Raw genomic sequence first — 25,443 nt, 5'->3', positions numbered from 1 at the left:
CATTGTGTAACGAAGGTGGCTACCTGCCGTTGGTTGTTGTCATCCCAGAGAAGATGCAGCCGCAGAATGATTTTCCGGTGAGCTGCAAACGGCTGTATAGGCATGGTTATGGCACTGATCAGATGACACGTCGCAGCCGTTTGGTGTGAGAAGGCTGAAATCGCGAAAGGCAGCAGAAGAGCTTTTGTGTCTAGCGCGGCTATGTACAAAAAACAAACCTGAAGTGCAGCCTGGCGATCTCCTTCTATTCGCTCTTCTTCTCATGGGATATCGACATGGCAACGAATACTAGCAAGGTAGTTGCGCTGGTTACTTCTCAAAGCATGCCGTCCTCGTGAAATTCGTAACGTCGTATAATCTATATCCATCGAATTAATCAGGCCGTCTACTCTTCTTCAACCTAGCCCTTTCCTTTCTATCTTTGCTCCCCTGTCGCTCATCGCACCCATCTGCCTCCGCAGTTTTCTCATCATCCCGAACGACACCATCCGAGCCACCATCCGGACTCCGTTCATCGTACCGTGGTAACCTAGGACTACTCTCCCACATGCTCTCCTCAACCCACGTCGACTCCCTACTCAGCGGTTTCCGACTCAACCTCGCCTCCTCCACCCCCCTCAAATACCTCTTCCTCAACTCCTCGTCATCCAAGACGTGAAATGAAATATCCGTATCCGACCGTACCAACGGCCTAATCTCGTGGTCTCCCACAGTCGTCGAAGAAGGAGACAACGGCCACTGTTTCTCCTTACCCGACGAAGTATACGCCGGAGTAAGCGGCGACAGCGGCGTCTCCACCGGCGTTTGCATCATCCACTCTTTCCTCTTATTCCTCTCTTCTTCCTCCCTCCCCTCATCCTCCACATTCTCTACAAACAAATGACCCTCAATAACCGTCCCCCGCGTCCCCTTCTTGCCATACAACTCCCTCTCCAACCCCGCATTCTTCGCCCTCACAAGCTCCTTCCCACCCAGTCCCGTGCGCCGCCGCGCCGCCACCGCCATCGCAAACGCCGCCCGCAAAGGCGTGAGTCGGTAGCCCTCCTTGACGAGCTTACAATTAAACTGCGCATCCTGCCAGAGCACATACATGCTCAGCGTCCAGATGGCCGTGACGAGGATAAATAGGCCAGACATGAGTGTCGCGAAGCCCCACTGGTAGCTCGGGTTCGCCGTGTCGGGCAGGCACCGGCTCTTGTCGGTCAGGTAGCTGTAGTTGTATCCTACGCCGTTGTAGCAGTAGCCAAAATCGCCGACGAGGTTGGACGCGTCGTACTGCTTTCCGTTGATGGGGATAGAAATTGTGGCGTTGCAGGCATAGGTGTCGTCTGCGCTGACGTATTGCGTATTTATGAAGGAGCGCGCGGCGGCATCGGTAAAGGTTTGTGTGTTGTTGGGGTACGTGTAGGAGCAGTTTGCATAAGAGGGACTAGAGTAAGAATAGTAGTAGTAGGAGTATTGGCTCGAAAGCCATTTGTATCGCTCGTCGGCGGTGGTTATGGTACCGTTGGGGAACTGGCAGTCACCTGGGTTTCTTGTTATTAGCATAACGGTATAGGGGAGCGGGCTTGTTTACATTTGTGTTCTCGTTGGTCTTGCATGTAAAGATAGTCGTCTCGTGCCTTCCAGTCTACACATGCTGTTGTCTTGAACGTTTCGTTCTTTGTGCCTACCAGGGCCCAGGTTTGGTGTAGTTCACTTGCCGGGATGATGTTATTCTCGCCTTCGAGGTCAATCCACGCAATGCTCGTGCTGTCATAACCCGTCATAGCGCCCAGCACAATAGGCACAAGCAACACGTACCCCGTAGACCAGAACATGTAGAAGAAGAGCGCTCTCGTCCTCGCGCTCTTCGCATTCCACAGCTCCTTTGTCAACGTCCACAAGGAATGCAGCCCGGGTCCCTCATTCCCAATCCTCTGGAAAATCTCAAAACTCGCTGGATGCCGCTCAATCGCCCGGAGCAGCGCGTCGCAAAACACATTGTAACTCGCCCACCACGCCAGAGCCTGCGCGCCCTTGCCGACGAGTAAATCCCACAAGACGTCAATGGCTTTGACCTGGGAAAACGAGAACCGACCAAACGTCGCGTCGAGCGCAAACAGCTTTTCAATCCCCGTCACGGTAGCATTCTGAGGCTGCCCGTAGAAGCTGTCTCCGCAGCTCAGCGTTTTATCTGCAAAGATGGAGGTAAACGGAGTCAAGTAGCTGATCAACGTCATAGGCAGGACAACCCAGATGACCACGAGACAAAACGCGTAAAACTGCTTCTTGCTCCAGCGCACGTGTTTCCACACAGGCGCATCCTTCGTCGTCTTTCCAACCCATTTCATCGCGTCCCAGGTACTCAAGCAGGCGTCGTGGAACACCCAAGTCCAACGAACCTTCCACTTTGCTTTGGACCGCCAATCCCATCGCGCGAACCGGCTTCCCTGCACACTATCGTTTCCCCAGGTCGTGACACGTTCCCGGCGTGGTGGCTCCGACGATGGTGGTGGTACCGACGAAGCAGGCTCATGCAGCAGCGACTCGGACGTTGAATCGACAGACGAACACGCGACTTTGGCATCCCGATCCTTCTCTTTCTTTTCATCCGCGACAACACCACTGGAATCCGCCGCTGGACTGTCCGTCGTACCGGCGCGATTATGTATCCAAGGGAACAACATCTTCGTATTCTATCCAACAACAACCCCACCCCCACAGTCCAAAGCACGGCGGCGACGCGAGAGAGGGAAAACCAAACAAAGCAGGTTTAGTGGCAATGCATCAACGGTACTCCGGGTCGAAGAAGCGAGGGGAGCGGAGCGGCGTCGTGAGGCTTTCCACACACACAGACACGAGAACACGGCGCGAACTCTGCATCTGGTCGTGTCGAGGGTACAGGAAGACAGACGCAGATGTGTCGAAGTACTACTACCACCACTAATCAAGCACCCGTTTACGAATCGCGTAGGACGCCTTAGCGGCGATACCGCGGACGGGCTACCTAGTATGCACGTCGTTGCATGTTTGATGCCTGCAGGTGTTCGGTTCTGGCATGTGCGTTTTGACGGCGGCGGCGGGCGGAAGACAAAGTGAAAACGCCAGAACACATTCGGTGAATACACGATTTACTCGCGGTTCGCTTGGGATTCCTTATATGCACCAATTACCTTGACTTTTTTTTTTCTTTCTTTTCGACGACATACAAGCCACGAGCACGGCACACATTTCCCACAACACGCACAGAGAGGAACGATGATGGGGATCAAAAGGGCCAGTTCGTGTCTGCCTTGCGGTGTGCAGGGCTTATCCTGGAAGCTAGCATGAAAGATGTACCTGGAGCTAGCCCCGTGGGGTCTAGCGCAGTCTTACACAGCCTCATCCTAGATGCATGCGAACTGACCACCCACCGCTGCCGCCGAAAGTATGGCTAATAACTAGCGGACCGGAGTTTGCTAAACGCTTTGAGGTCAAGATGTCCATGGTGCCCGCGTCCTTGCACTGTTACTCTTTGGAGTAATTGTCTCGTTGTTTCCCTTGAATTATTGAACGATTAATGTCATAAGCTTGCTATTTTCTCGGTTTTCCTTGCATTTCGATCTTTCACTGCTCTTCCATCTGGTTACAATGGGCTCACGATGAACAGGAATATCGTTCATCCAAATGATACACCAGCCACCTCAATCTACGGCCACAAGAGAAATTGAATGACCCACACAGTATCAACCATCAATCATCATGCTCACACTCCCCACTCGTCCAGAAAAGAGAAAAAAGAAAAAGAGTCTTGTTAGAGACACCCTTTCCCATTTATCAGTATACGAATATACAGCAATCGAGCTCCAGGCCCGACCAATGCATGCATGCAAACCAAGCCAATAACCTTTATGTATACAGAACGCCATGTTTTAAAAAAAAACAGAACCCCCTCCTTCAATGCCCCTTCTCTGCCTCCGAGAAAAAGAATTAAGCTAGGCATCATCATCATCATCTCTCCATCTCCTCAAGAACAACAACACCCCGCAATCAACTACCAACCGGCGTCCCACTCCTCGACAACACACTCGCCGAACTATTCGTCCTCAAAACCGGCGTCGCACTCCGACTCCTCTCCCTCTCGCGATCCCTCTCCTCCGTCTTGACCCTCTCCCTCGCCTCCTCCACCAACCGCTTCGCCTCCCTCACATTGCGCATCGTACGACTAAGTTTCCCTTCTTTCCCCTCTTGCAACTTCTGCAACTCCCCCCTCGCCTCGATATCTTCCTTCGTCTTGGTAACAAAACTCTTCAACGAGACTTTAATATTCTGGCGGAGGTCCTGGCCCTCGTCGAAAATGGCGTCGCTGTCGCGGATGCTCTTTACGTTTTCGACGCGGCGCGTGAGGTACAAGGTAGGTCGACGTGCGTTGGCAGCGGCGCTTGCGGCGAATTGTTCGCGGCGCTGGGCAATGATGCGCTGGACTTCTTCTTCGTAGGCCGTTTCGTACACGTTGATGTCCACGTTGGACGGCGATTCCGACACGATGCAGCCGTCTTCGGGGCCAGGGGGAAAGTCCTCGCCAGTGCCAATGTTAAGGAAGAGCGTGTCTTCGAGCGGGTTGTGCGCGTGGCCTTTGCCGAGGGGTGTGGTTGGTGTTGATGACGAGGGCGCGATGCCGCCGGGGGTGGAGATGGAGTGGATTGGCGCGGGACGGATGGACATGTTTTCGTGGATGACCTTGGCATTGCCGTCGAGACCTGGCACTGTTGGGGTGGTTGGACTGCTGGTCGCAGGTGATCGGGGAGCTGGACGTCTTCCTGCTGCTTCGGCTCGGAGACCAGGTTTGGTATAGGCCATGTCGTCCATGTTGTGGGGGAGCCTCTGGCCCCGCTCATCGATGTTGATACGGTGATGTACGCCCTCGGTGGAGAGTGCGCCTTCGACTGGTCGTCGGTCATGTGTGTCTTGTGATTTTGATTTGCGTAGTGCTGATGGTCGCATGGACATGGGAGGCTGAACAATTCGCGAGGCACTACCTAGTATACTCTCAATACGGTCGGGTCGCCTTCTGAACAACAGTTGCTTGAAGCGCTTGACCGCCCGTACCTACCGAATTGTTAGCCAAGACTACTTTTGACACCGTCACGGCAGTGCTTCTCGTATGCCATGGGGATTACGTGCACCTACCACTGTGACCAAGTGACCCATGTTGCCTGTGATAGCAGCATTAACCTCCTCGTCGGTCGGCGGATCAATAATGATGGCCACGTTTTCCGACTTTGCTAGTAAAGGGTCTGTTCCTTGCCGTGTAACCCAAGGGTGTTCCTGCTCGAGTTAGACTTGCGCAATAAACCCAAACGGCCAACTCACTCTAATTTCTTCCATGGTAATCCTCTTCTTGGGGTCCTTCTCCATTAGCCGCTGGAGAAGTTCCTTCAGCTCCGGATTGCAGTCAGTCTCGAATTCCAACGGGTCCATTCGTATTGATTGGTAGAGCTCAATCATGCCGTGCTTTTCAAATGGTATCCGTCCAAAAAGGAGGCAGTACAGCGTGCAGCCCATGGACCATATATCCGCAGCTCTTCCCGAGACATGCCCGTGCTTGGCAACACACAGCTCAGGCGGCATAAACGCTGGCGAGCCCGCTGACTTTGCCGTCTTCATCTCGCCTTCCTTGTCGAACATTTCTGAAACGCCGAAATCGACAATCTTGAGCACGTCCTCTTCCGTGATGAGGCAGTTGTCGGGCTTGATGTCACGGTGGATAATACCCTGGGCGTGGACTGGCAGGAGTTAGCCTTGGGTCACGCAGGGTCGGAGGTCACGCACGGTATTCGAGACCCAGTATCATGTCTCTGAACCAACACCGACACTGCTCTTCGCTATATGGGTCGGCGCGCTCCTCGAGACCAACTTGCATGACGACGCCCTTCTTGCACATCTCCATGACCATGTATAGCGAGTCTTCCTCGGGGTCGTCCAACACCTCGATCAAGGTGACCAGGTTGGGGTGGTTCAGCTTCTTCATAATAGCAATCTCTTCCTTGATGAGCTCAAAGGCATTGTTCTCTTCAGTGACGGAGTGGCGGTGCAGGGGCGAGTTGAAGCCTATGCCAGCTGGGAGGGCGCGCATTCGCTTCGCAGCCGTGGGTCGGCGGAGGAGGTTGGACTGGGCGCGCTTTCGCAATCGCGACTTTGAGAATTCCTTGACAGCCTGCGCGTTGATGCGTCAGCGAAAGCCAATGGCTGTACCTCGTAGGGAACCCGCATGTGTATCTCTCTCTCTCTGGGCGCATGGGCCGGGTGGAGCCTCCTCTTTCTGGTTGTCAGGCTGGTATCCTCACATATTCTTGGCCATACTGGTCTACGGCAAGGTGAACGGCGCCAAAGGAGCCGCGGCCAATCTCCTGCTTGACTAGGTATTGGTTGATGCGGTGCTGGGCGCTGCCGTCATCTTCGCTGTTGCTGTACTCGGAGCGCGCATTGAAGGTTTCCTAGCAGGTTAGCGTCAATGCGTCGTCGCATGCGGTGCGTGGCGGCCGTCGCACCTTGACACGTCTTGTCGAGGAAGCTGCGCGCTTGTGGTGTCGTAACGGGCTCTGGTATGCGGGTGTTGACCTGGTCTAGCATCAGCACTACGCCCACCACCTCCGCGGGGTACAAGCGGCAGCAGCACGCACATAAACTTAACGGGCGGCGGTCGTCCGGCCCCGCCGACTGCAGGAACGTCTAGAGAAGGTTGCGAGGTATAGATGCGCAGGTCGGATTCTGAGGGGCGTTTGTGGGGAGGTGTCGGCGTAGGGGAGGGTGACATAACTCCCTCAGTAGTCGGCCAGGGCGGGCGGTAGCTAAGTACGTAGCTGATAAGATTGACACACGGGGCTAGCAGAGGGTTAGGGAGAAATAATATGGGGAAATCCGGGACCGTCGACGCAGACGTTCCGAGAGTGCAGGATCCAGCTGTTTAGAGAGGACCCGACTAGAGAGTAAGAGGGGGGACGATGCAGCAGAGAGGGGGCCGTTTCCTGACATTTCTTTCAGCCTCACCCCGTCACAACATCACCTTCAGCTCGCGATCCACTTAGACCGTGCTCTGTTGATCCACTCTGCTTTCATCCGCCTAATCTCTCCACCTTCGCTCCGATTACCCTTCACCGGCCACATCTGACGTACCTGCCAACAACTACCTACGGTCAATTGGCATCGGTGACCAAACCCGCATAGCCGCTTCCCTATCGACAACACCACCTCCGCATACCAATCACCTCCCCCGACCACCCGCCTACGTCATCCTCCTCACAATGGTCCTCTACAGCTTCTACATCTTCGATCGGCACAGTAAGTAGCTCCCTGAACGTTACGCCGTGCACGCGCTGACCGCGTCCCCCAGCCGAGTGCATCTACTCGCGGCGCTGGACGCCCGCGCGCCCCTCGTCGTCGTCGTCCAAAGCCACGGCGCGCCCGCAATCCGGCACCTCGATTGCGTCCAACGGGGACGTCGTGGCCGCCGTGCGCAAAGGCATGTCGCATTCTGACGACGAGAAGCTCGTCTTTGGCCTCGTCTTCTCGCTGCGCAACCTCGTTACCAAGCTGGGCGGCGCCGACGACACCTTCCTCAGCTACCGCACCGGCGAGTACAAGCTGCACTACTACGAGACGCCCACGCGCATGAAGTTTGTCATGCTCACCGATACAAAGGTGATTAACCTGCGCCAGTACTTGCATCAGATTTGGGCCAATTTGTACGTCGAGTATGTGGTGAAGAATCCGCTGGCGCCTGTGGAGCATCCCGGTGGGATTGGGGTTGCGAATGAGCTGTTTGAGAGGGGTTTGGAAGCTTTCATCACGGCGGTGCTGCCGGTTTGAAGACGATGGAGGGCAATAAATCAAGATTACACAATGGCAAAACGCACACGGGGACACGGGCATGGCATGCGACAGCACCATGGACTGGGAAAGGCAGGACAGGCGGGTTTTCCCATTACAATGCAGCCACGGTGTCCTTAACAACAGCAAATACTCTCAGGCCCAGAATTCCTGAACCCAAATATCCCCAACGAAAGAGGCATAGAAAAGCTGCGCCAGATTACTTCGACCCGCGGGGAATGCAACGACGGACATGCATACAAGCTTCGAGCCGTGTCGGGAGTGGCCGCACTTTCCTTGTCAACCCCAGACGCTCGACTGGCCCCACATTCATGTACACAGCCTCACACCAAGACGCGACTAAGGAGCGCTACATGGGGATGCGCGTGGGCTCTTGGTCTAGACTCATGATGGGGTGTGTGGGAGAGTGATGGGGAGGGGCATGTTGCGTTGTAGTCTAATAGATATTGAATATATCCTCCCTTTTCGACGGCTATGTCAACGCTGGTTTCTTGGTTTTTTGTTTGCGTATGTGTATTAAATGGAAATGGGATTAACGATAGAATGTGAAAACCATGGTCTGGAGTTTCGCGAGTGATTCGAGACATGTATAGTGGTGTTTGGGCTCTTTTGGGAGCGGCTAGACCGAGGATTCGTGCACATTTCTTGAAGCTTTCTTTTAATTCATCTTGTCGCTAATCTGGCGCAGAGGAATATTGGTGAAGAGTGAATTGCTGGATGGCAAGAAAGTCATTTATGCACCTCTAGCCTCGTGTGCAACGATGCCGACGTCACTGAGCGTATGTATATTTTTTGGGCCGTATGATCTCTATGACGATGTTCATAACAATTTTCTTGGTTGTCTTCTTTCGGTCAAGAGAAAAGTATTACGAAAGAATAAGATGATGGTCGGAACGAGAGAATTGTACATGTTTTGTAGATCGTCTCGAAAGCACGGAGACATCGACTTCTAGTATAGAGATTTATCGGTCTCCCTTTTCTCATATTGCAGCCAGAACATGATTTTGGTATTGTTTTCGGGAATTGGATGTGATAGTAGAGTGAAGTGTAAAGGTGCAAAGACGGCTCTTGTGTGATTTCTGTTCAACGATCGAAGCGGGACGGTCATAACATTGTGTCTTTTGTGTTTAGATTCTATCCTTCTCGCATAACTCCGTTTTGCTCAAGTTTTGGTGTTTTGAAGAAGAAAAGGTTGTTAGTGAGGGAAGGAGAGAGGAGGACAAATGTCATTTATATCTCTCACAATTCATGCTCAACGAGGCAAGACTATGTTCTTCTCAACGTCGATGTTGGGGCCCTTCGCTCATCGTAGCGCATAAGCGCGATGAGTTTGAGTTCCTTGCTATTGATGGCAACCATGTATGTCCAGATAGTCGCTTCTGAATTACTAGTATCCGCATAGTATTTCTGAAATGGTGTTTTTGGAAATTGTTTTCACATGGTTCGTTTTGCCCGCGAGTTCTCTAGAAGCATGTTCGGTCTCTACTTTCTTTTCGGGAGAACAACGACTAACTCAGACATGAGTTCGTTTTGGTTGTGATTTGGGAGTAACGAAAGAGCCGGTAGAATGAACCTATGTTTTTTAGATAGCACATCTGGTATCGTAACGTGTGATCGTGTGCATTTGATCTGCGCCGCGTCCGAGACTTCCATGATTTCCCCCGAATATTCAGAAGGAGGCAGCAGACGCAGACATCGATGTCAAACAATAGTGTTTTGATAACAGGAGAGAAGCATTTGGGATTCAGAAGACGAGGTTGTCTTTGCGGACTGCGATTTTGAAGTGATGTTGCAGGCTTGGGAAGCGATGAGCAACATGGACGAATTGCCTCTGTTTTTGCAGAAAAGAAGCGAGAGACATAACAGCATTGCGTGTGCTTTTTTGGTGGAAAAAAAGGCGGAGGAGCAGACATTGAAAGTTATTTCACCAATTTTGGCAAGAGTGATGGGTAGGCTTGTAGAGAAGAGAAGGATCTGGAAGGTAACGAGGAACTTTATATATTCTTAGCCTGTGCGACGAATGCAGCGAGGTCCCGCAACCGGTTTTAGCCGTGTTTCTACCGCCATCACAAATGTTTCGACGCGTAAGAATCCTCGACTAATCCTTTTCCCTGCCCATTTGTAGATGAGATTTTGGAGGATGTACAAGTCCGGCGCACACATGTCATCTCCACCACAGCGATTCCTTGCACCTTCTCCCCTCAGTCATGAATTGTTCTGCATGCTATTCGTAGAAAGAGAGAGCGACCCAAACATGTAAAAGACCACTAGTTGTTTTGATACCGAATGTGGAACCTCCATGCAGCTTGAATCATCACCGAGTGCGTCGATCTCCTTGAGCATCTCTTTGCACATGTGGGTAGATACCAGTGCTTTGGCGATTCCAGAGACCATGAAAGAATACAGTTACTGTTTTGGGACTCGAGAAGCGAGGGGGAGACAGCCATGGTCCGGTTGGCTCTAGATCTTGGTGAGCAGAATTGCGGGAAGATTCATAGATAAGGGATGGAGCAGAGCGATCGGTGGATTGTATACACGACGTGGCACGCTATCAGACACAATCGATGATCCGCCAGACATCCGCGTCAGACACTGACCGCCCAGATGACCGGAAAGGAACTCAGTATTCGTCATCAGACTCTTCCTCAATAACTTCATCTTGTTCTTCCTCTTCCTCACCACTCTCGCTCTGTTCAGCGTCGTCTTCCTCCTCATATATTACAACGCCTAGCTCTTGTCGTCCCTGCGCATAAAGTGCCGCATCTTCCTCTTTTAGTTCTCCCGCTACTTCGCGCATCTTCGGAATCATCACATCGAGGACGAAGTCTCCAAGTCTTCCACCAACGGCGTCGAACTGGGAGATGAACATGGGTACAAGCTCTTCGAGAATTCCGCGCAACGTTGCGTCCTCATTCTTTATGCGCCTCCCTTCCTTTGGAGAGTATCGAGGATATGGTTGTTTGTTGTAGTCAGGGTTGTCAAAGTGCCTGATGCGGTCGATATCGCAACATGTATGTCTTAAGTCCAGATATGAGAATATGAATAGTCGCATGTACCCATGAATGAGTCGGCGAAGCTGGAGGGTATTTGCTGCTCTATCAACCCAAGCGGTCAATTCGAGAAGTACGTTCGCTTTTGCTTTTTCACGATAACGCATGCCCTTAGTACGTGTAGTCACGCCCTTTAGTTCTTCCATCGGCTGTACACCTTTGAGGCAGTCGCAAATGGCGGAAAACTGCTTCCCACCATGGAATTCTGTGAAATATTCCCTCCAGAAGGACGCTAAAAAATCGCAGCCGGAAATGCTGCATCCACATTCGCAACTGTCCAGAATTTCCCTTTTGACGAGTACCTCAAAGGATCTGTAATCCCAAGTGAATTGGATGGGCGCATCGCATTCTTCGGATAAGCTTTTAGAGAAACATCTTAGATGTTCTGCAGATTGCCAGGCTAAACAATGCATGGCAGTAATGTCGGATCCTGGCCAGGTTTCTCGTAGATCTGCCCCTTTTGAGATGAACCAATTGACTGTCATGTCGCGCCTGATCAACGATCCTCTCAGTTCATTGAAGTACGGGCCGCTCTGCGTTAGAAAATGCACTAGAGGCGAGCAACTCGTCTCCATACTGCACCTAAAGTCCTTGCCACTGATCTCACGAAAGCCATTATTCTCCTGCCTTTCGAACACCAGACGTCCCATCGGGCACCAGCACACTTTCCTATGATAAAGACTCTTCCTCTTTGGCCAATAATACTGTGGCACTTTGACGCCTTTGCTCACCAGCGCAGTGAGCATGCATCTGACATGCGCATCGGGTAGATTACTGCGAGCACTATCACAGCAATAGTCGATGCCATGCTTTTTCACTAAAAGGTCAATCTCGTGCCTCAAACCGCGAAGATAAAAGGACACATTGTAAGCGATGTCCTCACAGAACTCTGGTAGCAACCCGCACTCATGAGAGTCAAACACATCTTCTGCGTAGCCGATCGGTTCGAGCTGTGTCTGCCCAAAGTCGGCTCTGCGCAAAAGCCAAAGCTGCATCATTTCCAGTCGCTTTGTGTAAGCTAGGCTTCCGAGCAAAGTATAGTCTTCTGGGGAAATGTAGCATTTGTTTAGGGTTTCCATAACATCTGCTTCAAGCATGGTCTTACAGCCATCTATCCAGCCATGTATAGTAGCTAACCTTAGGGCAAAGATGACAGTACGGTCGTTTAGTATCTGCATATCTTTCGATTGTCGAAGGTAATGCCGAAGTTGATGGTCAGATCTCGACAGTATGGCCTGCACCAAATCGTTCTCGTCTAATCTGACATCTGTGGAACTTTTGCTCTGGTAACTAATATATTCGATGGTGTGGTAGCTCGAAGTCCTGGAAGTCCGCACTGTATGTTGAGTGATCTCGAAACCTTGACTTAACAGTACATTTGCTATAGAATCTTCTTGATGCAACAAACGTGGAGGCGTGGACTTCATAAGTACATCCATAATCGTCCTGCTATAGATCAGCTCCAGCACGTTATTGTAGTATGATAGGATCCTGATGGAAGATGAAGAAGTTTAGAAGACGACGCAAATGTAGACTTACTGTCCACTATCGTCCCTTTCGAAACCCTCAGTCGGAATTCGGGAAATGACAGTCAGGATAAGATAAAGGAGATTTCTGCTCCAGTTGAGACTGTGATCGTGACAAGACGGCATCGATAATCCGTAACGGCGAGCTAATTCCTAATGTACGTTCAGCTTCAATCATGTACTCGAGGAGCTTCTCGTACGTACATGTATAAGCGTTTTCCCATCTGGTAGGCGATCGAGTGGTGACGCTTGTCCAAGTTGAAACATCTCTAATAACTTGTTGACCTCGCCACGGAATACTTCTTCAGTTGTGGTGCGACTAGATTCTACAAGGTCAGGAAGGAATGAAAACGCAGGCGAAGTTATTGGAACTACTCGATGGCGTTCCAGACTCTGCTTGATCGAGAAGCCAGCGCCATAAGCTAGTGCCAACGAAAGTGACACCCTTGATCTGAGAATCAGACTACACAGCGTAGCCCGAAGTTGTAGGTTTGTCACTTTGTTCTGAACAGAGGCAAGCGGGCATCGAGGGTCGTGAAATGAAGTCCGCGTGCATGCGAGCGTGAGCCAACTTGACCAGTAGCCAAGCGCACTTGTATGTGTCCGGCATGTACATGTAACTTTTGCGAGTCGTCGTTTCAACTTGCGATCTTTCTGATTGAGTAACCTCAAGTTCATCATGTCCGTTTCCAGTGTAGAGTCTGTCGTCGAGGTCATCTCGCTCAGCGTGGCTTCGAGTTTAGAGACAATTTGTGGTAGAGACATAATGGGCTGTAGCGTGTCTTGAATGCGGTGCACATCGGCATGGACACTATGAATGCTATGCGCCGTGGTTGTAAACCCCCTTTCGACGATTTGTGAATGTCCAGCGAGCTGCATCTGCGTCTTGTCGAACACAATACGCTGTAGCTGTAGATTAGAATGATGCTGCGCCGTCTGATCCATGGATAATTTTGTAAAATGTAGCCTGACATCTTCGGAAGCTAAGCGTTGTTGGTCAAGAACAAGTGCGAGTAGTGCAGTCTGTAGACTCTGTTGTATCGTATTCAAGACACCTTTCCAATATTCTATCTCCGCCTCTTTAAACGGGAAAGCCATCCGTTTGCCCAGTCTCTTCAAGCTTGATTTGATCCCGCCATTCGCTGCCTGATCGTCGAGCTTCAGTTTCTTTCTGATTGTTGCGATGGCCTCAGCGCACGATGCGATGCCAGTAAGAGTTGTTGACACCGACTGGGACGGATCCACCTTGGCGACGATGGTCTCGAGCAACTCGAGGAGGTCTGTGAGCTCTTCCGTATCCGCCGCGATCTTCTCAGCCTTGTCCTTCGCGTCCTTGACACCGCTAACGTACCATTCCAGGCCTTTGCAAAGTTGGATCGCAAGAGAAACAACACCGACTGCGCTGCCGGTTACCGAAAATGGGTCTGCCATGACGAAAGTTGTTGCGCCGACCGCGGTTCTGCTGGAGAAGTGAGAAGAAAGGGAAGTGCGAGGTGGAGCAGCAGGACATGAGAAGGCTGAGGCTGTGACTAAGGCGCAGTGCATGCAGCCATGTGGTGTTCGACCACTCACATTCATTTAGCACTAACACATGCAACACACTTAAGCAGCCACATTCCGGTGTGACACGTTGGACGAGATGATAGGGAATATTACACGTATATTGTTCCTGTACGCCTAAAAGTCTATGTGAATAAGAAGAGTAAAGCGCTCAATGCTGCGCAGCCAGAGACCTATGCTCCTTATTCATGCGCGGCGAGTCGTCTTCCTCGTCATCGGAATCGAGACCTTCCAACTCGAACTCTTCAGCATCTCTCACTCTACGATCGACCCTGGTGTAGCCATTGATATGCCCGTTTGCGTGACCGTTCGCTAGAGGTGCCTCGGCATCAGCCTTGTCATCTTGGCCCCAAGCGTATACGGCGTAAAGATGGATAAGCATGTTGACGACTAGACGCAAATTAGCTTGAGACAGTACGAAAAAGGTTTGAGAAGACCTACAAAGGAATAACAAGAAAGCGATGCTGTAGAGAATCAGGACATAGGACACGTGTGTGACGTTTGCATCGGAAAGCAGCTTCATCTGCTCCTCAGTCGCACCCATAAACATGAAACCTCCAGCCATCAGCAAGAACGGTGTCAAGTATTGGAAGCTGTTCGGGTCTGAGCCGTCAGTCGCAATGGAAGCTCGGTCTTTGAGCACGAATGAGATTTCGATGATGCGCGCGGCACCTGCAGCCATGAGGGTATAACCAAAGATGGTATGGATCATAGTCGAAATCGGGAGGTGTTGCGGATGCGCGGACATAGCCCAGCCTGTCATCAGGATGATTATACCAGGAATGAGGTTTCGCTTCGGTTGCCCATTGCGCTTCCGGCTCAGCCAGACACCGACTAGTCCCGCAGCCCACCAGACGATGCCCATGGACGTGTGTTGAAGGTCGTTGTGCACCCATGGTCCTCCCCAGCGGTGTTCGGTGAATGTGTTGACGCAGCCCCACGCAGCAATGACGAGGGAATCGAAAAACTCTTGGCTCCTTCCAGTCCTCCGCAGCCACATTTGTCCGACCAGGAGCAGGATCAGGAGGATTATGCCGTATGCGATGAAAGCGCTTCCCATGATGAAGTGTGCCAAACATTGTCCGGTGTGGTCCGCCCTGCAGAAGCCAAGTGCAGTGATACCTCCAAAGAGGAATTGCACCCACGTCACCACAGGCATAGCCTTTCCGACAACGCCGTGCGCCTTTACTACCACATGTCGTATCTTTCCGTTTATGCCCTTTTCAAGGTGTAGCTTCAGGTAGATTCCCATGGCGACTTGGGATACCAACATGAGCATGATGACTGGTACGAACTGGGCATGGATGTTCTCGGTGAACTGTCTGCCTTTATGCCTGTGGCCGAGAAAGTAGCCGATGATTGCGAGGACGGTTCCTATGGATTGGACAGGGACGTGCCATTTAGATCGTATTATCTGGGCAGGTCGTCAGCATGTGTGGCAAAGTTTCTTTACAACACGGAGCCACATACCCCCAACACCATACCAGTGGGGAAGATGATGCCCCATGCCAAGGACTGGATCAAGATGTGCGTCCATAGTATCGAGTCCTAAAACAACCATCAGTCATTCTGCGCTGACAGCAGGTATTCGCCTTGGCGGTGTGTCAACGCACGATTGGGTCAGGTGATATAGCCTCGCCGTCTGGGATAGCATCCATATCGTGGTCGTGAGCCGTGACTACTGCGGTATAAAGAAGCGCCACTAGGGCTGCTCTTCTTGTACTGAGGGCCATGTTGCCGCACGCCCTTGTGGAGAATGTTGAGTGTCGCTGCAGCTCCGAACAGGTGATTATCGTCGTCGTCTGCTGCGTTGAGAGTTTCAGGATGGCATCAGGGCGCGTGCTAGGGCGGGAACGAATGGGCGGTCGAGCGTGTTTGTTGTTTCCCTTGCAGCAGCAGTCGTCGCAATCCCGTGATTACGTTAACAAGAGACGCCACCGTTATTGGCTTCCGCTACACTCCGGCGGATGCGATCAACACCATCATCTCCGACACCAACGCCGAACTGCAGCTTCACCTTCACCACTCGCGATATGGCTATCGAGAAGGGCGCCACCGAAATCGCGGATTCTGAAGATGATCCGATGACGTCGTCACCTGGTGTTATTCCGGATGAAGCTGCGGACAAGCTTTGCGCAATGGCACGCATTCCGTCCCAAGAGCGACAAGACGCGTTGCACGGGGCAGATTGTCTCCACCAAGCATTCGCGCAACGCAATGCCAACGCAGCTTCATGCTCAGCTGAAGGCTTGGGCGGCGATGCTCAAATTGACGACGCGTCGAAAATTGATCAAACTAACATGACACCTCAAGACCTCAATACAGTGCAAGAGGAAGGAGCGATTAACGAGTTGGGCCACCACGACTTGAGCTCGCATTCAGAACTGCGTTCATCAAATCTAGCATTCATGACCGGAGCTATCTCAGATGAGTCTAATGTGATGTTGGTGCAAGCCTTACCAAGGATGGAGTCACAGCCTGGTGAGGAAGTACCAGGTCGAAAAGCAGATACCGGCATCCAACAAGACAGAAGCAATCAGGCGACCAAGGACGAACCCCCCAAACAAAGCGATATGAGAGCCGTAGAGAGCGCAGTGGTGGAAGATGTAGAAAACTATTCCGAAGCCGACTATCAAGAACAGCTGTGTATCGCAAGTAGTAACAGTCCCGCCAGAAAGGAGCAGGCAGCAACCGAGAACATCCATCCCATTATACTTGGTACGCAGTCAAAGGCGCCGAGTACCAGTGAGCAGCACCCGTTGGATGCCAACGTGGACGTGGAAGCATCCGATGGGTTCAGGCCACTATCGCAAGGTTACACGACACATGGCAGTCTGTTCCAAGAGTCAAGCAATAATGGCAGCCAAGCTGCAGGCCATAGTTCAGCACACGGATACCCGAACGAGAATGCAGTCTGTCCTAGGCCCATGCTCATCCAATTCACTCGCTCACATTCATAGGCTCACACCCCAATCGCCTTTACGGCAACACCCATAGGCACAACTTCGGTCGATTCTGCAGCGGATGCGTCAGTTGACAGAGTCGGCAATCATGCAGTCCCAAACCTTTCCTCGGGCGCCGAGCAACATGATGCCCGAAGTCCAGGAACCACGCTCTGTAACCCGCAGATAGATACCGACACTAGCGGAACTACCATGAGCGCCAGAGAGACTAGCTCAATGATCGACCACAAACAAACTTTGCTGAGAGATTCCACGGAACAACATCTAGCCGTGGCAGAAACGGCCTTGTCGAAAAAGAGCGCTGACGAAGATTCGGTGGCTAGTTCACCAACCACTGAACCAGCTACTCATGATCAATCGCACACTGGCGCGCGTTGCATGACCTCACCTCCACAAACACCTCCATTGAAGACGGCCCAGGAAACCACTCTCGACGAGATGAGAGCACAAAAGGCTGCGCTTCTAGCTTCTCTCGGTGCTCTTCCAGCCATCCAAGTGCTCATAGAAGAACACGCTCTTTCAGACGCCGGACTAGACGATGCAAACGACGTACCTACTGAGACTGACATCATGGCAGCCGCGAACAAGATAGTCAAAGAACACATTAAGTTACTGCATGAATACAACGAACTGAAAGACATGGGCCAGGGATTGATGGGTCTTATTGCAGATCAGCGGGGCGCACGGATCGTGGAAGTGCAGGAAGAGTTTGGCATCGATGCGGCGGATTGATCATCAACACCAAGGAGATAAACGGGAATAATAAGGCCGTCGATAGCGGCATAGACTAGCCTTGAGAGACACTTGACAGACACGGGATGGCAGTGTCAAATAAACCTTATACTGTAGGTACTTCCATTTTCGCTCCATATGCAATCTGCCATCTTCAACCTACTCAACAGTGCTTCCTTGCTTAGTGTGATAACCCGCAGACGCGCCGCGCCAGACTGGGACCTTCGACTCGCCCAAGTCGCCAACAGCAGCTTATGCCGCTCTTTCACGTAAACCTCAGCGGCGCTGCTTGGCCTTGACACATCGGTCGGCGAACATAGATTACGAACAACACGATAAGCCACGAACTGCACAATACGGGACGGCGAGCGCACACTCAGTCCGTTCTCCAGATCTGGACCGGGCCTTCGACGCCCGCCATGTGTTCCGGGAGCGAGAACGCCTGCGCACGGTCTTCGCGCCGGTTCGCAGGGACGCGTTTGGCCAGACTGCCGGAAACCGGAGAGACGCCGATTGGAAAGGAAGGATTCCAGAAGATTGGACTTCACCAGGAAGAGCGCCACACACGTTGCTTTTCCGACCTTCGTCGCGTCGACCTTCTCTCGCAGCATCGGAAAATTGTAGAATTACGATCAGCTGAGCCGAAGTCATCATCCGATGTTCCATGACTCTGCCCACATTGCCAGCTCGGTCAACATCGGCCACCAGCACCGCAGCATGATATTGGACTGCACACATCGTCTTGTATTATTGCGGGTCTTCTTCGGTCGTTTTCACTGATGTATTCAGGGGCCGCTGCGGAGGCTAAGATCGTACCCCGAATACACCAGCAGAGACGACCCCATGCTTCGAGATGGTCTCAAGCGGGTGTCAGTACCTGACGCGTACCAGCTCCGTGTCAGCCATCGGTGAAGGACGGATCGGGCATCTCGACGCCCAAAATTACGCAATGTCTGCAAGTCGGCGACGTTGTACCAATGCTGTTCGTCCGCCTAACAGGCCAACTGACGAAGTGGCGGTGCAGAGTCTGCTCCTTGCCGACCAGACAGTGGAGTCGCATGTCGTGCATTCATGCACATCGTGTCAACGGTCTCCTGCAGATTTGAAGATCCGCAGACCCACGTAGGAACGCACCCTTGGGAAGATCCCAGAAATCCCAGTCTTCGGATTTATTATTGCGACATGTATGTTTGCCATGACTTGGTTCAGCATGACTTGTAAGTTACCACGGTGGCAATTCGCATCTGGACGCCCAGAAAAGATGATCGCGGTGCCTAGAAAACACCCAGCACATGAACCGTATGATGCTCCTGGGCATACATTACCCGTGTCCAATTTCAGGGTTAAGATGACACTCACTTTCGGATAGCAAGCTCATACATCTAACTTCCGCGTGGCACTGTGGATGTCAGAAGCTAGAGTTCATAGTGTCCCGCTCGCCGATACCAAGCAAGGGTTCTGCTCCACTTTGCCATGCAGGTCTAGTCGCAAACACAACCGAGAGTCCTTTGGGACACATCAAATTACTAGTGAATGGCGTCGAACCGCGGTGATTGGCAGTTAGAAGAGGTGCAGGATAACCAAGGCCCTCGCTAAGCTGACAGCTCCGCGGTGCATGCCGTCCCGTCCACTAATACTCTCCCACTGCTAGTCAGTTACCCATGATGAACCTATCGGCAATTGCAAAGCGCTCTTCTCGAACGGGGCATGTCTCCTTTCCGTACCAGCGACGATATATGGTCGTTTTGAAGACCCTGAACCCTTGCCGTCTAGGACCTTTTTGACCGAACTCCTCCTTCCCCAACTTTCGGCGTTACTTTTACCATACACCATGTCGGCATCCGTACAGGACTTCCAGCTTGCCGCTTTGGCCGCCGGCTTCACGATTGGATTTGGGTTCTTGACAGTATGGGAGGCTGTCAAGCAGACACGGAGGAACCACAGCCCGCTACGGTCTGCCTACATCTACATGATATGGGGGGAGATTTTTGTCAACGTGGTTATTGGCATCATCGGATGGCTGTTCTTGAACGACAGGCTCGGGCCAACGTAAGTTGTCTAAAGGACTGTACACTACAGGACGTCTTTGCTAATGAAGAGCCACCAGTGTTCCAGTCCTATTCTTCATTCTGTTCTTCTGGGTCTTCGAGGTCCAGCTGCTTATGCAAATTATCATCAACCGTATCGCTCTCATTGCAGAACACCGGAGTACCATCCGTAACCTAAAATGGGGCACAGTGATACTCATCACTGCCATCAACATCGCCGTCTTCTGTATCTGGATCCCATCTCACACCGTCCCTCCGATCAGCGAGACATACGTCAAGATCAACAATGTCTGGGACAAGATCAGCAAGGTCCTTATCCTAATCGTCGACGCGGGCTTGAACTGGTACTTCCTGCGAACCGTCAAGATCAGGCTAGTGGAACAACACGGTCTCACCAAATACGCGCCCCTCGTAGGCTTCAACGGCAAGCTCATGATCGTATCCATCGCCATGGACGCCCTCCTCATCGGCCTCATGTTCCTCAAAAACCAGGTCGTATACATCCAATTCCACCCCGTCGTCTACATTGTCAAGCTCAACATTGAAATGTCCATGGCCTCCCTCGTCGTCCGCCTCGCCCAAGGAAAACAAAGCGACATGAGCCCCGAAGAGTTCCACAGCTCTTCTGGCCCGGGCTCGCACTCCCGATCCGCCGTGCTCTCGCACCAGCCAAACTCCATGCACTTGACTAACCGGTCTAAGCGCAATACGACGAATGCGCGCAGCCCGGGACTCAGCAAGATCGATAGCGATGATAGCTTGGATCTGGGCGGTATTCAGTGTACCACGGATCTGCGCATCACGCATGAGGATCGGAAGGATTATGTGGACAGGAAGGACTTTGTGGAGGGCAGTTCGAGGAGTAGTAATGACGCGCCGGCGCCGAGTGTATTTGGGGATGAGACACCGTTGCATAAGCAGGGCATGAGGGTGCAAGAGAGGGAGGTGTAGAGCGCTTTTTCCTCTCTTATGTGTTTTCCATGTTTGTGTGAGTCGTGTTTAATTAATGATACCCGTGGATATGTAATCACAATTGGTAACTACAAAGGCCGAATTCAAGACAATATGTATGTCAAAGTGTCCTCTCTGCAAGCTTGCCAAGCGGGCGTCTACTGCATCTATCCGGGACTTTGAACTCAGCTCCTTCTGCTTCGGCAGTATACTGATTGGATAGCATACTGATCTCAGCGCGCGTGCTGTCGCCGCTCTCATCCCAGCGCTGACTTCACAAACGAACACCAACTTCTTCACTGACCTTGTTTGACCCACAGCTGTGGTTGAGCCAGAAGCAGCGCGCACAGTCTTGTATGTGTGTATATGGATCTCGCCCCACCTCCACATTCCAACGGTCGTGGCTCCCCACTCGTTCGCAGATAACCAGCCCACCACCAGTACGACCAACACCACGCGACATGGTTCTTATCTGATCATGCCAAACGGCACTGCGATAGCGAGCTGCCATAAGCGTTCTCGAGATTCACTGCTGCTTTGAATCACGAACCACAAACTCGATGATACTAGATTCTTGTTGGTTAGTGATCGCTCACATCCCTTCGTGCGACTTTATCCTGTCATCTCATATGCATCCCATGGCGACGGCTTCACGCTTGGGAAACTATCGTCTCATAAGACTAGGCTACAAATGCGGTATCATCCCATTTACTGGCTACATCGCGCTGACTTCTGTCTTCTCTCGATAGTTTCGGTTCCAGTTTCTGTTGTAGGTGTCGTTCATGTCTCAGTCGTTTTCACTGTCAACTCTTCTTCTCCTCTTTCTAGTCGTTCCGAACGTCAATTTTTACCGTAAATTCGACAGTCAGAGCCTTTTCAACATTTAAATTTTTTGCTCGTTTTCCTCCGTCAACCTCTTTGAGACATTGGCGCTATTCACCGTGGTGTCGGATCTTCTATGGAAGGCAATGTCGCACATCGAATCCAGCCTGGTGGAAGACTCGCTTAGAGTTTTTACCATTCCATTAAATTCCAGTTGCCTTCCAAGAGTCTTTCTGATATGTTCGTTTTTTCTTATCTTGTTGCATTCTATCCGTTGTAACCTTCTTGGTTGCCTAAATCTCCACATGACGTCAGCGTCGTCTTAACGCCCAACGCGTCGGGGCCACCACCAAGTACGCGTTGAGAATACAATCAACAACATCGTAATGTCTTCTTCACCCAGTCCCTCCTTTCGGGCCCATCTTTCTCAGTGCGACAACCATAAATTATTCCATTACACCGGGTATATCATTCCAGAGCTCGCTCTCTTGGGCTACACCGACGTCGCGGGGCGCCTGATAAGTAAACTCAATAACTATGACCTGTATCACGACAGCTACCCATATCGGAGCCAGGGAAGTCTTTGGTTCTTGTGGGATCTGCGTGCAAAGGAGGATGGGGTACCGTGGCCCGATGGCGAGGAAAAAAAGGTACGACAGGCTGTGAGGAATAGACGAGCAAAGCAGAGGGCGGTGTCCCAGACGACCCAGCGAAACAAAACCGCAGCAAAAAAACGATCCAACCAGGAACCAAACCAGGAACCAATAGACGTTGCCATACAAGTCCAGCCTCCTCAGGAAGACCCAAAGGCAAGTCTACACACTGTTGGAGCGAAAGAGGAAAGCAAAGATGCTGTTATGCCAAGCGATGATGAGGCGGTTAGCCTTGATGATATACAAAGAGAGCTGGAGCTCCAAGCGAACAAGTCAGACGGACAATCCAGCCCCACTCAGATGCTTATCAATGCACGAGACATCGTCCATAACCTGGAAACTGCAGGTCGGACTACCCACGTCTCCAGCGTCATTTGTGACTTGCTAGAGGCACTAGATCTGGTTTTAGCGGCTGAGGAGCAGCATGGAATGCATGAAGAGGGCAGAGGCCTAGACTTGCTTGGAGCTCCAACATCTGACGAGCTGTTACAATGGCTAGCATACAGTTTAGGCGCGAGACATTCTGACAACTGGGCAATAGCGGGGTCGAGACAAGCTTGGAGACTCTACAAAAGGGGAGCGTTGAGGCAAGCGCTCGGTATCGATGAAGCGGCGCTCACGGCCTTCGCGCACGATTTCGAGATCGCTTTAATCGAGCGACTCACGAATGGCCGTACCAAACCATCAACTCACCTTTCCATGCCAGAACTTTTAAAGGCTGCAGAAGACGTCACACAAGCCATCAGAACCGACGCCGAAGTCTCACAAAATTCAGTTCGTGCCAGGAGTACATCCCTTTTCGACTTCCCCGCGACAGAAGAACAGATTGCACAGGCCGAGGCCCGGCTGGGCATCAGACTTCCATCTGACTATAAGACTTTCCTCCATATCAGCAATGGTACTGTTGGACATATGTGGGGACATCCTCTAGGCGACTTTCAACCACCCCTGCACAAAGTCGACAAACTACGATGGCTCGACCCGGCCGAAGAAGATTACTTTACCGGCCTTGCGCTTGACATTCCTGCTCGTTGGGCCAACTGGCCTTTTGCACCTCGCCCCACTGCAAACGGATACGGCGACTATCCAGAACACTTTGTCATTGGCCGCGCATTGGAACTCGGTTTCGAGGATATCGATAATGTGTGGCTGATCCCCCCATCTACCGTCACGCCGATCAAAGACGCGGTGAAGAAATTGTTGGAAGATGAAGACTTGAGCGAGCTCGATAAGAATAGTGTCAGAAACGCGGTTCGAGACTTTGCGGGTAGTGAAGATGAATGGGAGCAGATGGAATGGGCTTGTGTGACTTGGGCTAGTGGGGGGACTACGGCTATGTTTTTTTATCCTGGTTTTAAGGCTTGGCTTGAGCGTGTGGTAGAGCATGGCAGTGCGACGGCATATGTCAAGGGTGAGGATCAGGATCAGGGGACGAAGGCGTTGAAGAGTCAAAAGTGGCTAGGGAATCTGTTTGGGAAAGTTGGAGAGGGAAAGGAGTCGATGGAAGTGCCGAAGTGGTTGAAAGATGTGTTGCAGGAGGTGGGATGACATAGAACATGAAGTTGGTCAGAGGTATCATGATACAAAAATGGGCTCGCTGTCTTCGTTGTTAAACATTATTATCCTTGTCCTAACGATCTTCACAGACGTACTAGTATTCAAAGGTGGGATAATTGAAAAGGTTTTGCAGATATATTATTAGATATTACGACAGTCTCCAGAGCCACTGTCCAAGCTCCTCCTCGGCGCTACTGATCGTTCGTCGGGGTATAATGCTTGATAGAAATCCACTTTTGTCTCGCTCGAAATGCACTTTTCGTCGCCGTGTCGTCATTCACATCCTCGTCCTCCTCTTTCTTGATCTTCACACCTCCATTTACAAGGGCTTGCCCTGGGTGACAGTACCGGAGGGAGCGCCGCATCCGTAGCTTGCCATGTATGCAGCGTTGACGCTCTTGTGGTGCTCGATAGCGTGCTTCTTGACGCCTTCCCACATCTTTTTGATGCTGAGGTTGAGCTTGTGCTGCGTCTTCTCTTCTTGGTTGACAAAGTGGTGGGCGTCGTGGGCCGACTCGTGAGATTGGCGGCGAGACTGCGAAGAGGGTGTTGTGGGGATGGAAGATGGGGTGGAAGCGGAAGAGAGCGATAGGATGCGCGGGTGGGAGTCGAAGTTGTTCATTTTGGTGGTGGTTTTGAGGTTGTTGAGAAGGTTTGATTGTTCGAATTGTTCAAAGTGTATAGGAGATTTTGATGATGGCGAACTACTAGTAGTAGACTTGATGGCTTGTTGCTGATGCTCCCACAACGAACCCACCTCCCCGCCCCTTATATACCCCATGGCACAACGAAGAAATTTTCTTCCCCTTTCCATCCCCAGCCAAACCATCGTGAGATCTTGGACACATCCTCCACGTGCATCGTGACTGATTTTTCGCAACGGTTGCACATGTGGGTCTAGTAAGGTAGTATCGCCTCGCTTTGGTTTCCACCGAGTGTCTAGAAGCCACAACGCACACCGTAGGACGTCATCATAGTGTCGTTAACATCTGCCCTGACTAGACCCTTTCCATACAAAATCGACCCGAAAATAGCTAATGCCCATGGCATGATCTCCGTTAACCGCTTAGCTCCCGTCAGGTACTCACGAGAACGTGGTGAGAGGCGTCGTGCGGCTTCCATCGGCTCAGGTTCGTCAGACTTTTTATACCGCAAGGTCCCACTGCGCAACCATCACATTCTTGACTTTGACACACGAATTACCTCTAAAGGCCATTTCGTGTGTCATAGTCTCTGTTTGCGCAAAATTCAGTGTTTCGTCGTGCCTGGAAGAAGGAGGGGGATTGGTGGCTATTTTAACCGTTGGCTGATGCGTGCGGCTCAACGAATCTTGGGTGCGTGAGCTGAAATGTTCGCGATGGTGCACGTGGATTCGTGATGGATGGCGAGACCGTTGCCAACGCGCTGATCATGTGGATGCGCGATCAGAGTAAAGGTGTGGAGTGGTTTTGCGGGATGCGGGCGGCTCGACCGAGCGAACACCATTCAACGTCAGGTAGTCTAGCAATCAGTCTCCGACCCTTTTCACACGTTGACTTGGAGACTTTCGACTCACAATAATTTCAGTTCCACAGGCGGCTGTTTACATGGGTCGATGGTGTTCTAGTTGCACATTCCCAGACGAGGTCCAGAGGTACCAACTCCACGTTGACAGCAGCACGCAAGAGAAGGAGCCGGAACTTACTGGAAGGAAACACCCGGGTCAACATCCATCGTCTCAATTTCACACT

At 51.7% G+C, this 25,443-nt stretch overlaps 9 protein-coding genes across 9 annotated transcripts; 4 read left to right on the top strand and 5 right to left on the bottom strand.

Moving 5' to 3' along the window:
• Nucleotides 1–372: 372 nt before the first annotated feature.
• Nucleotides 373–2,669, bottom strand: GT037_009121 (uncharacterized protein; the record flags this gene model as incomplete). The annotated part of the gene is made up of 2 exons (XM_038934168.1): nucleotides 373–1,526; nucleotides 1,577–2,669. 2 exons carry the CDS (start codon nucleotides 2,667–2,669, stop codon nucleotides 373–375), a joined length of 2,247 nt encoding a protein of 748 aa, XP_038782970.1.
• Nucleotides 2,670–4,011: 1,342 nt separating this feature from the next.
• GT037_009120 (calmodulin dependent protein kinase) lies at nucleotides 4,012–6,922 on the bottom strand (the record flags this gene model as incomplete). Its single annotated transcript, XM_038934167.1, has 7 exons — nucleotides 4,012–5,070; nucleotides 5,152–5,289; nucleotides 5,335–5,747; nucleotides 5,794–6,178; nucleotides 6,309–6,458; nucleotides 6,513–6,582; nucleotides 6,645–6,922. Coding segments are annotated over 7 exons (2,493 nt in total), but the record flags the coding sequence as incomplete, so codon positions are not given.
• Nucleotides 6,923–7,265: 343 nt separating this feature from the next.
• Nucleotides 7,266–7,830, top strand: GT037_009119 (trafficking protein particle complex 1; the record flags this gene model as incomplete). The annotated part of the gene is made up of 2 exons (XM_038934166.1): nucleotides 7,266–7,302; nucleotides 7,355–7,830. 2 exons carry the CDS (start codon nucleotides 7,266–7,268, stop codon nucleotides 7,828–7,830), a joined length of 513 nt encoding a protein of 170 aa, XP_038782968.1.
• Nucleotides 7,831–10,471: 2,641 nt separating this feature from the next.
• GT037_009118 (uncharacterized protein) lies at nucleotides 10,472–15,720 on the bottom strand (the record flags this gene model as incomplete). Its single annotated transcript, XM_038934165.1, has 7 exons — nucleotides 10,472–12,347; nucleotides 12,441–12,580; nucleotides 12,632–13,886; nucleotides 14,161–14,377; nucleotides 14,429–15,401; nucleotides 15,458–15,535; nucleotides 15,601–15,720. The coding sequence occupies 7 exons, from the start codon at nucleotides 15,718–15,720 to the stop codon at nucleotides 10,472–10,474; spliced, it is 4,659 nt and encodes a 1,552-aa protein (XP_038782967.1).
• A 300-nt stretch (nucleotides 15,721–16,020) lies between these two features.
• Nucleotides 16,021–17,682, top strand: GT037_009117 (uncharacterized protein; the record flags this gene model as incomplete). The annotated part of the gene is made up of 2 exons (XM_038934164.1): nucleotides 16,021–16,899; nucleotides 16,948–17,682. 2 exons carry the CDS (start codon nucleotides 16,021–16,023, stop codon nucleotides 17,680–17,682), a joined length of 1,614 nt encoding a protein of 537 aa, XP_038782966.1.
• Nucleotides 17,683–19,513: 1,831 nt separating this feature from the next.
• GT037_009116 (uncharacterized protein) lies at nucleotides 19,514–20,681 on the top strand (the record flags this gene model as incomplete). The annotated part of the gene is made up of 2 exons (XM_038934163.1): nucleotides 19,514–19,731; nucleotides 19,790–20,681. 2 exons carry the CDS (start codon nucleotides 19,514–19,516, stop codon nucleotides 20,679–20,681), a joined length of 1,110 nt encoding a protein of 369 aa, XP_038782965.1.
• A 1,208-nt stretch (nucleotides 20,682–21,889) lies between these two features.
• Nucleotides 21,890–23,704, top strand: GT037_009115 (uncharacterized protein; the record flags this gene model as incomplete). Its single annotated transcript, XM_038934162.1, has 1 exon — nucleotides 21,890–23,704. The coding sequence occupies one exon, from the start codon at nucleotides 21,890–21,892 to the stop codon at nucleotides 23,702–23,704; it is 1,815 nt and encodes a 604-aa protein (XP_038782964.1).
• A 328-nt stretch (nucleotides 23,705–24,032) lies between these two features.
• Nucleotides 24,033–24,335, bottom strand: GT037_009114 (uncharacterized protein; the record flags this gene model as incomplete). Its single annotated transcript, XM_038934161.1, has 1 exon — nucleotides 24,033–24,335. The coding sequence occupies one exon, from the start codon at nucleotides 24,333–24,335 to the stop codon at nucleotides 24,033–24,035; it is 303 nt and encodes a 100-aa protein (XP_038782963.1).
• Nucleotides 24,336–24,481: 146 nt separating this feature from the next.
• GT037_009113 (uncharacterized protein) lies at nucleotides 24,482–24,763 on the bottom strand (the record flags this gene model as incomplete). Its single annotated transcript, XM_038934160.1, has 2 exons — nucleotides 24,482–24,610; nucleotides 24,671–24,763. The coding sequence occupies 2 exons, from the start codon at nucleotides 24,761–24,763 to the stop codon at nucleotides 24,482–24,484; spliced, it is 222 nt and encodes a 73-aa protein (XP_038782962.1).
• Nucleotides 24,764–25,443: the final 680 nt, after the last annotated feature.

Source organism: Alternaria burnsii (assembly GCF_013036055.1).
Source record: "Alternaria burnsii strain CBS107.38 chromosome Unknown 700, whole genome shotgun sequence".
Classification (NCBI taxonomy): domain Eukaryota; kingdom Fungi; phylum Ascomycota; class Dothideomycetes; order Pleosporales; family Pleosporaceae; genus Alternaria; species Alternaria burnsii.
Note: the sequence above shows the minus strand (reverse complement) of the source record. Positions and strands in the feature narration are given on the sequence as shown.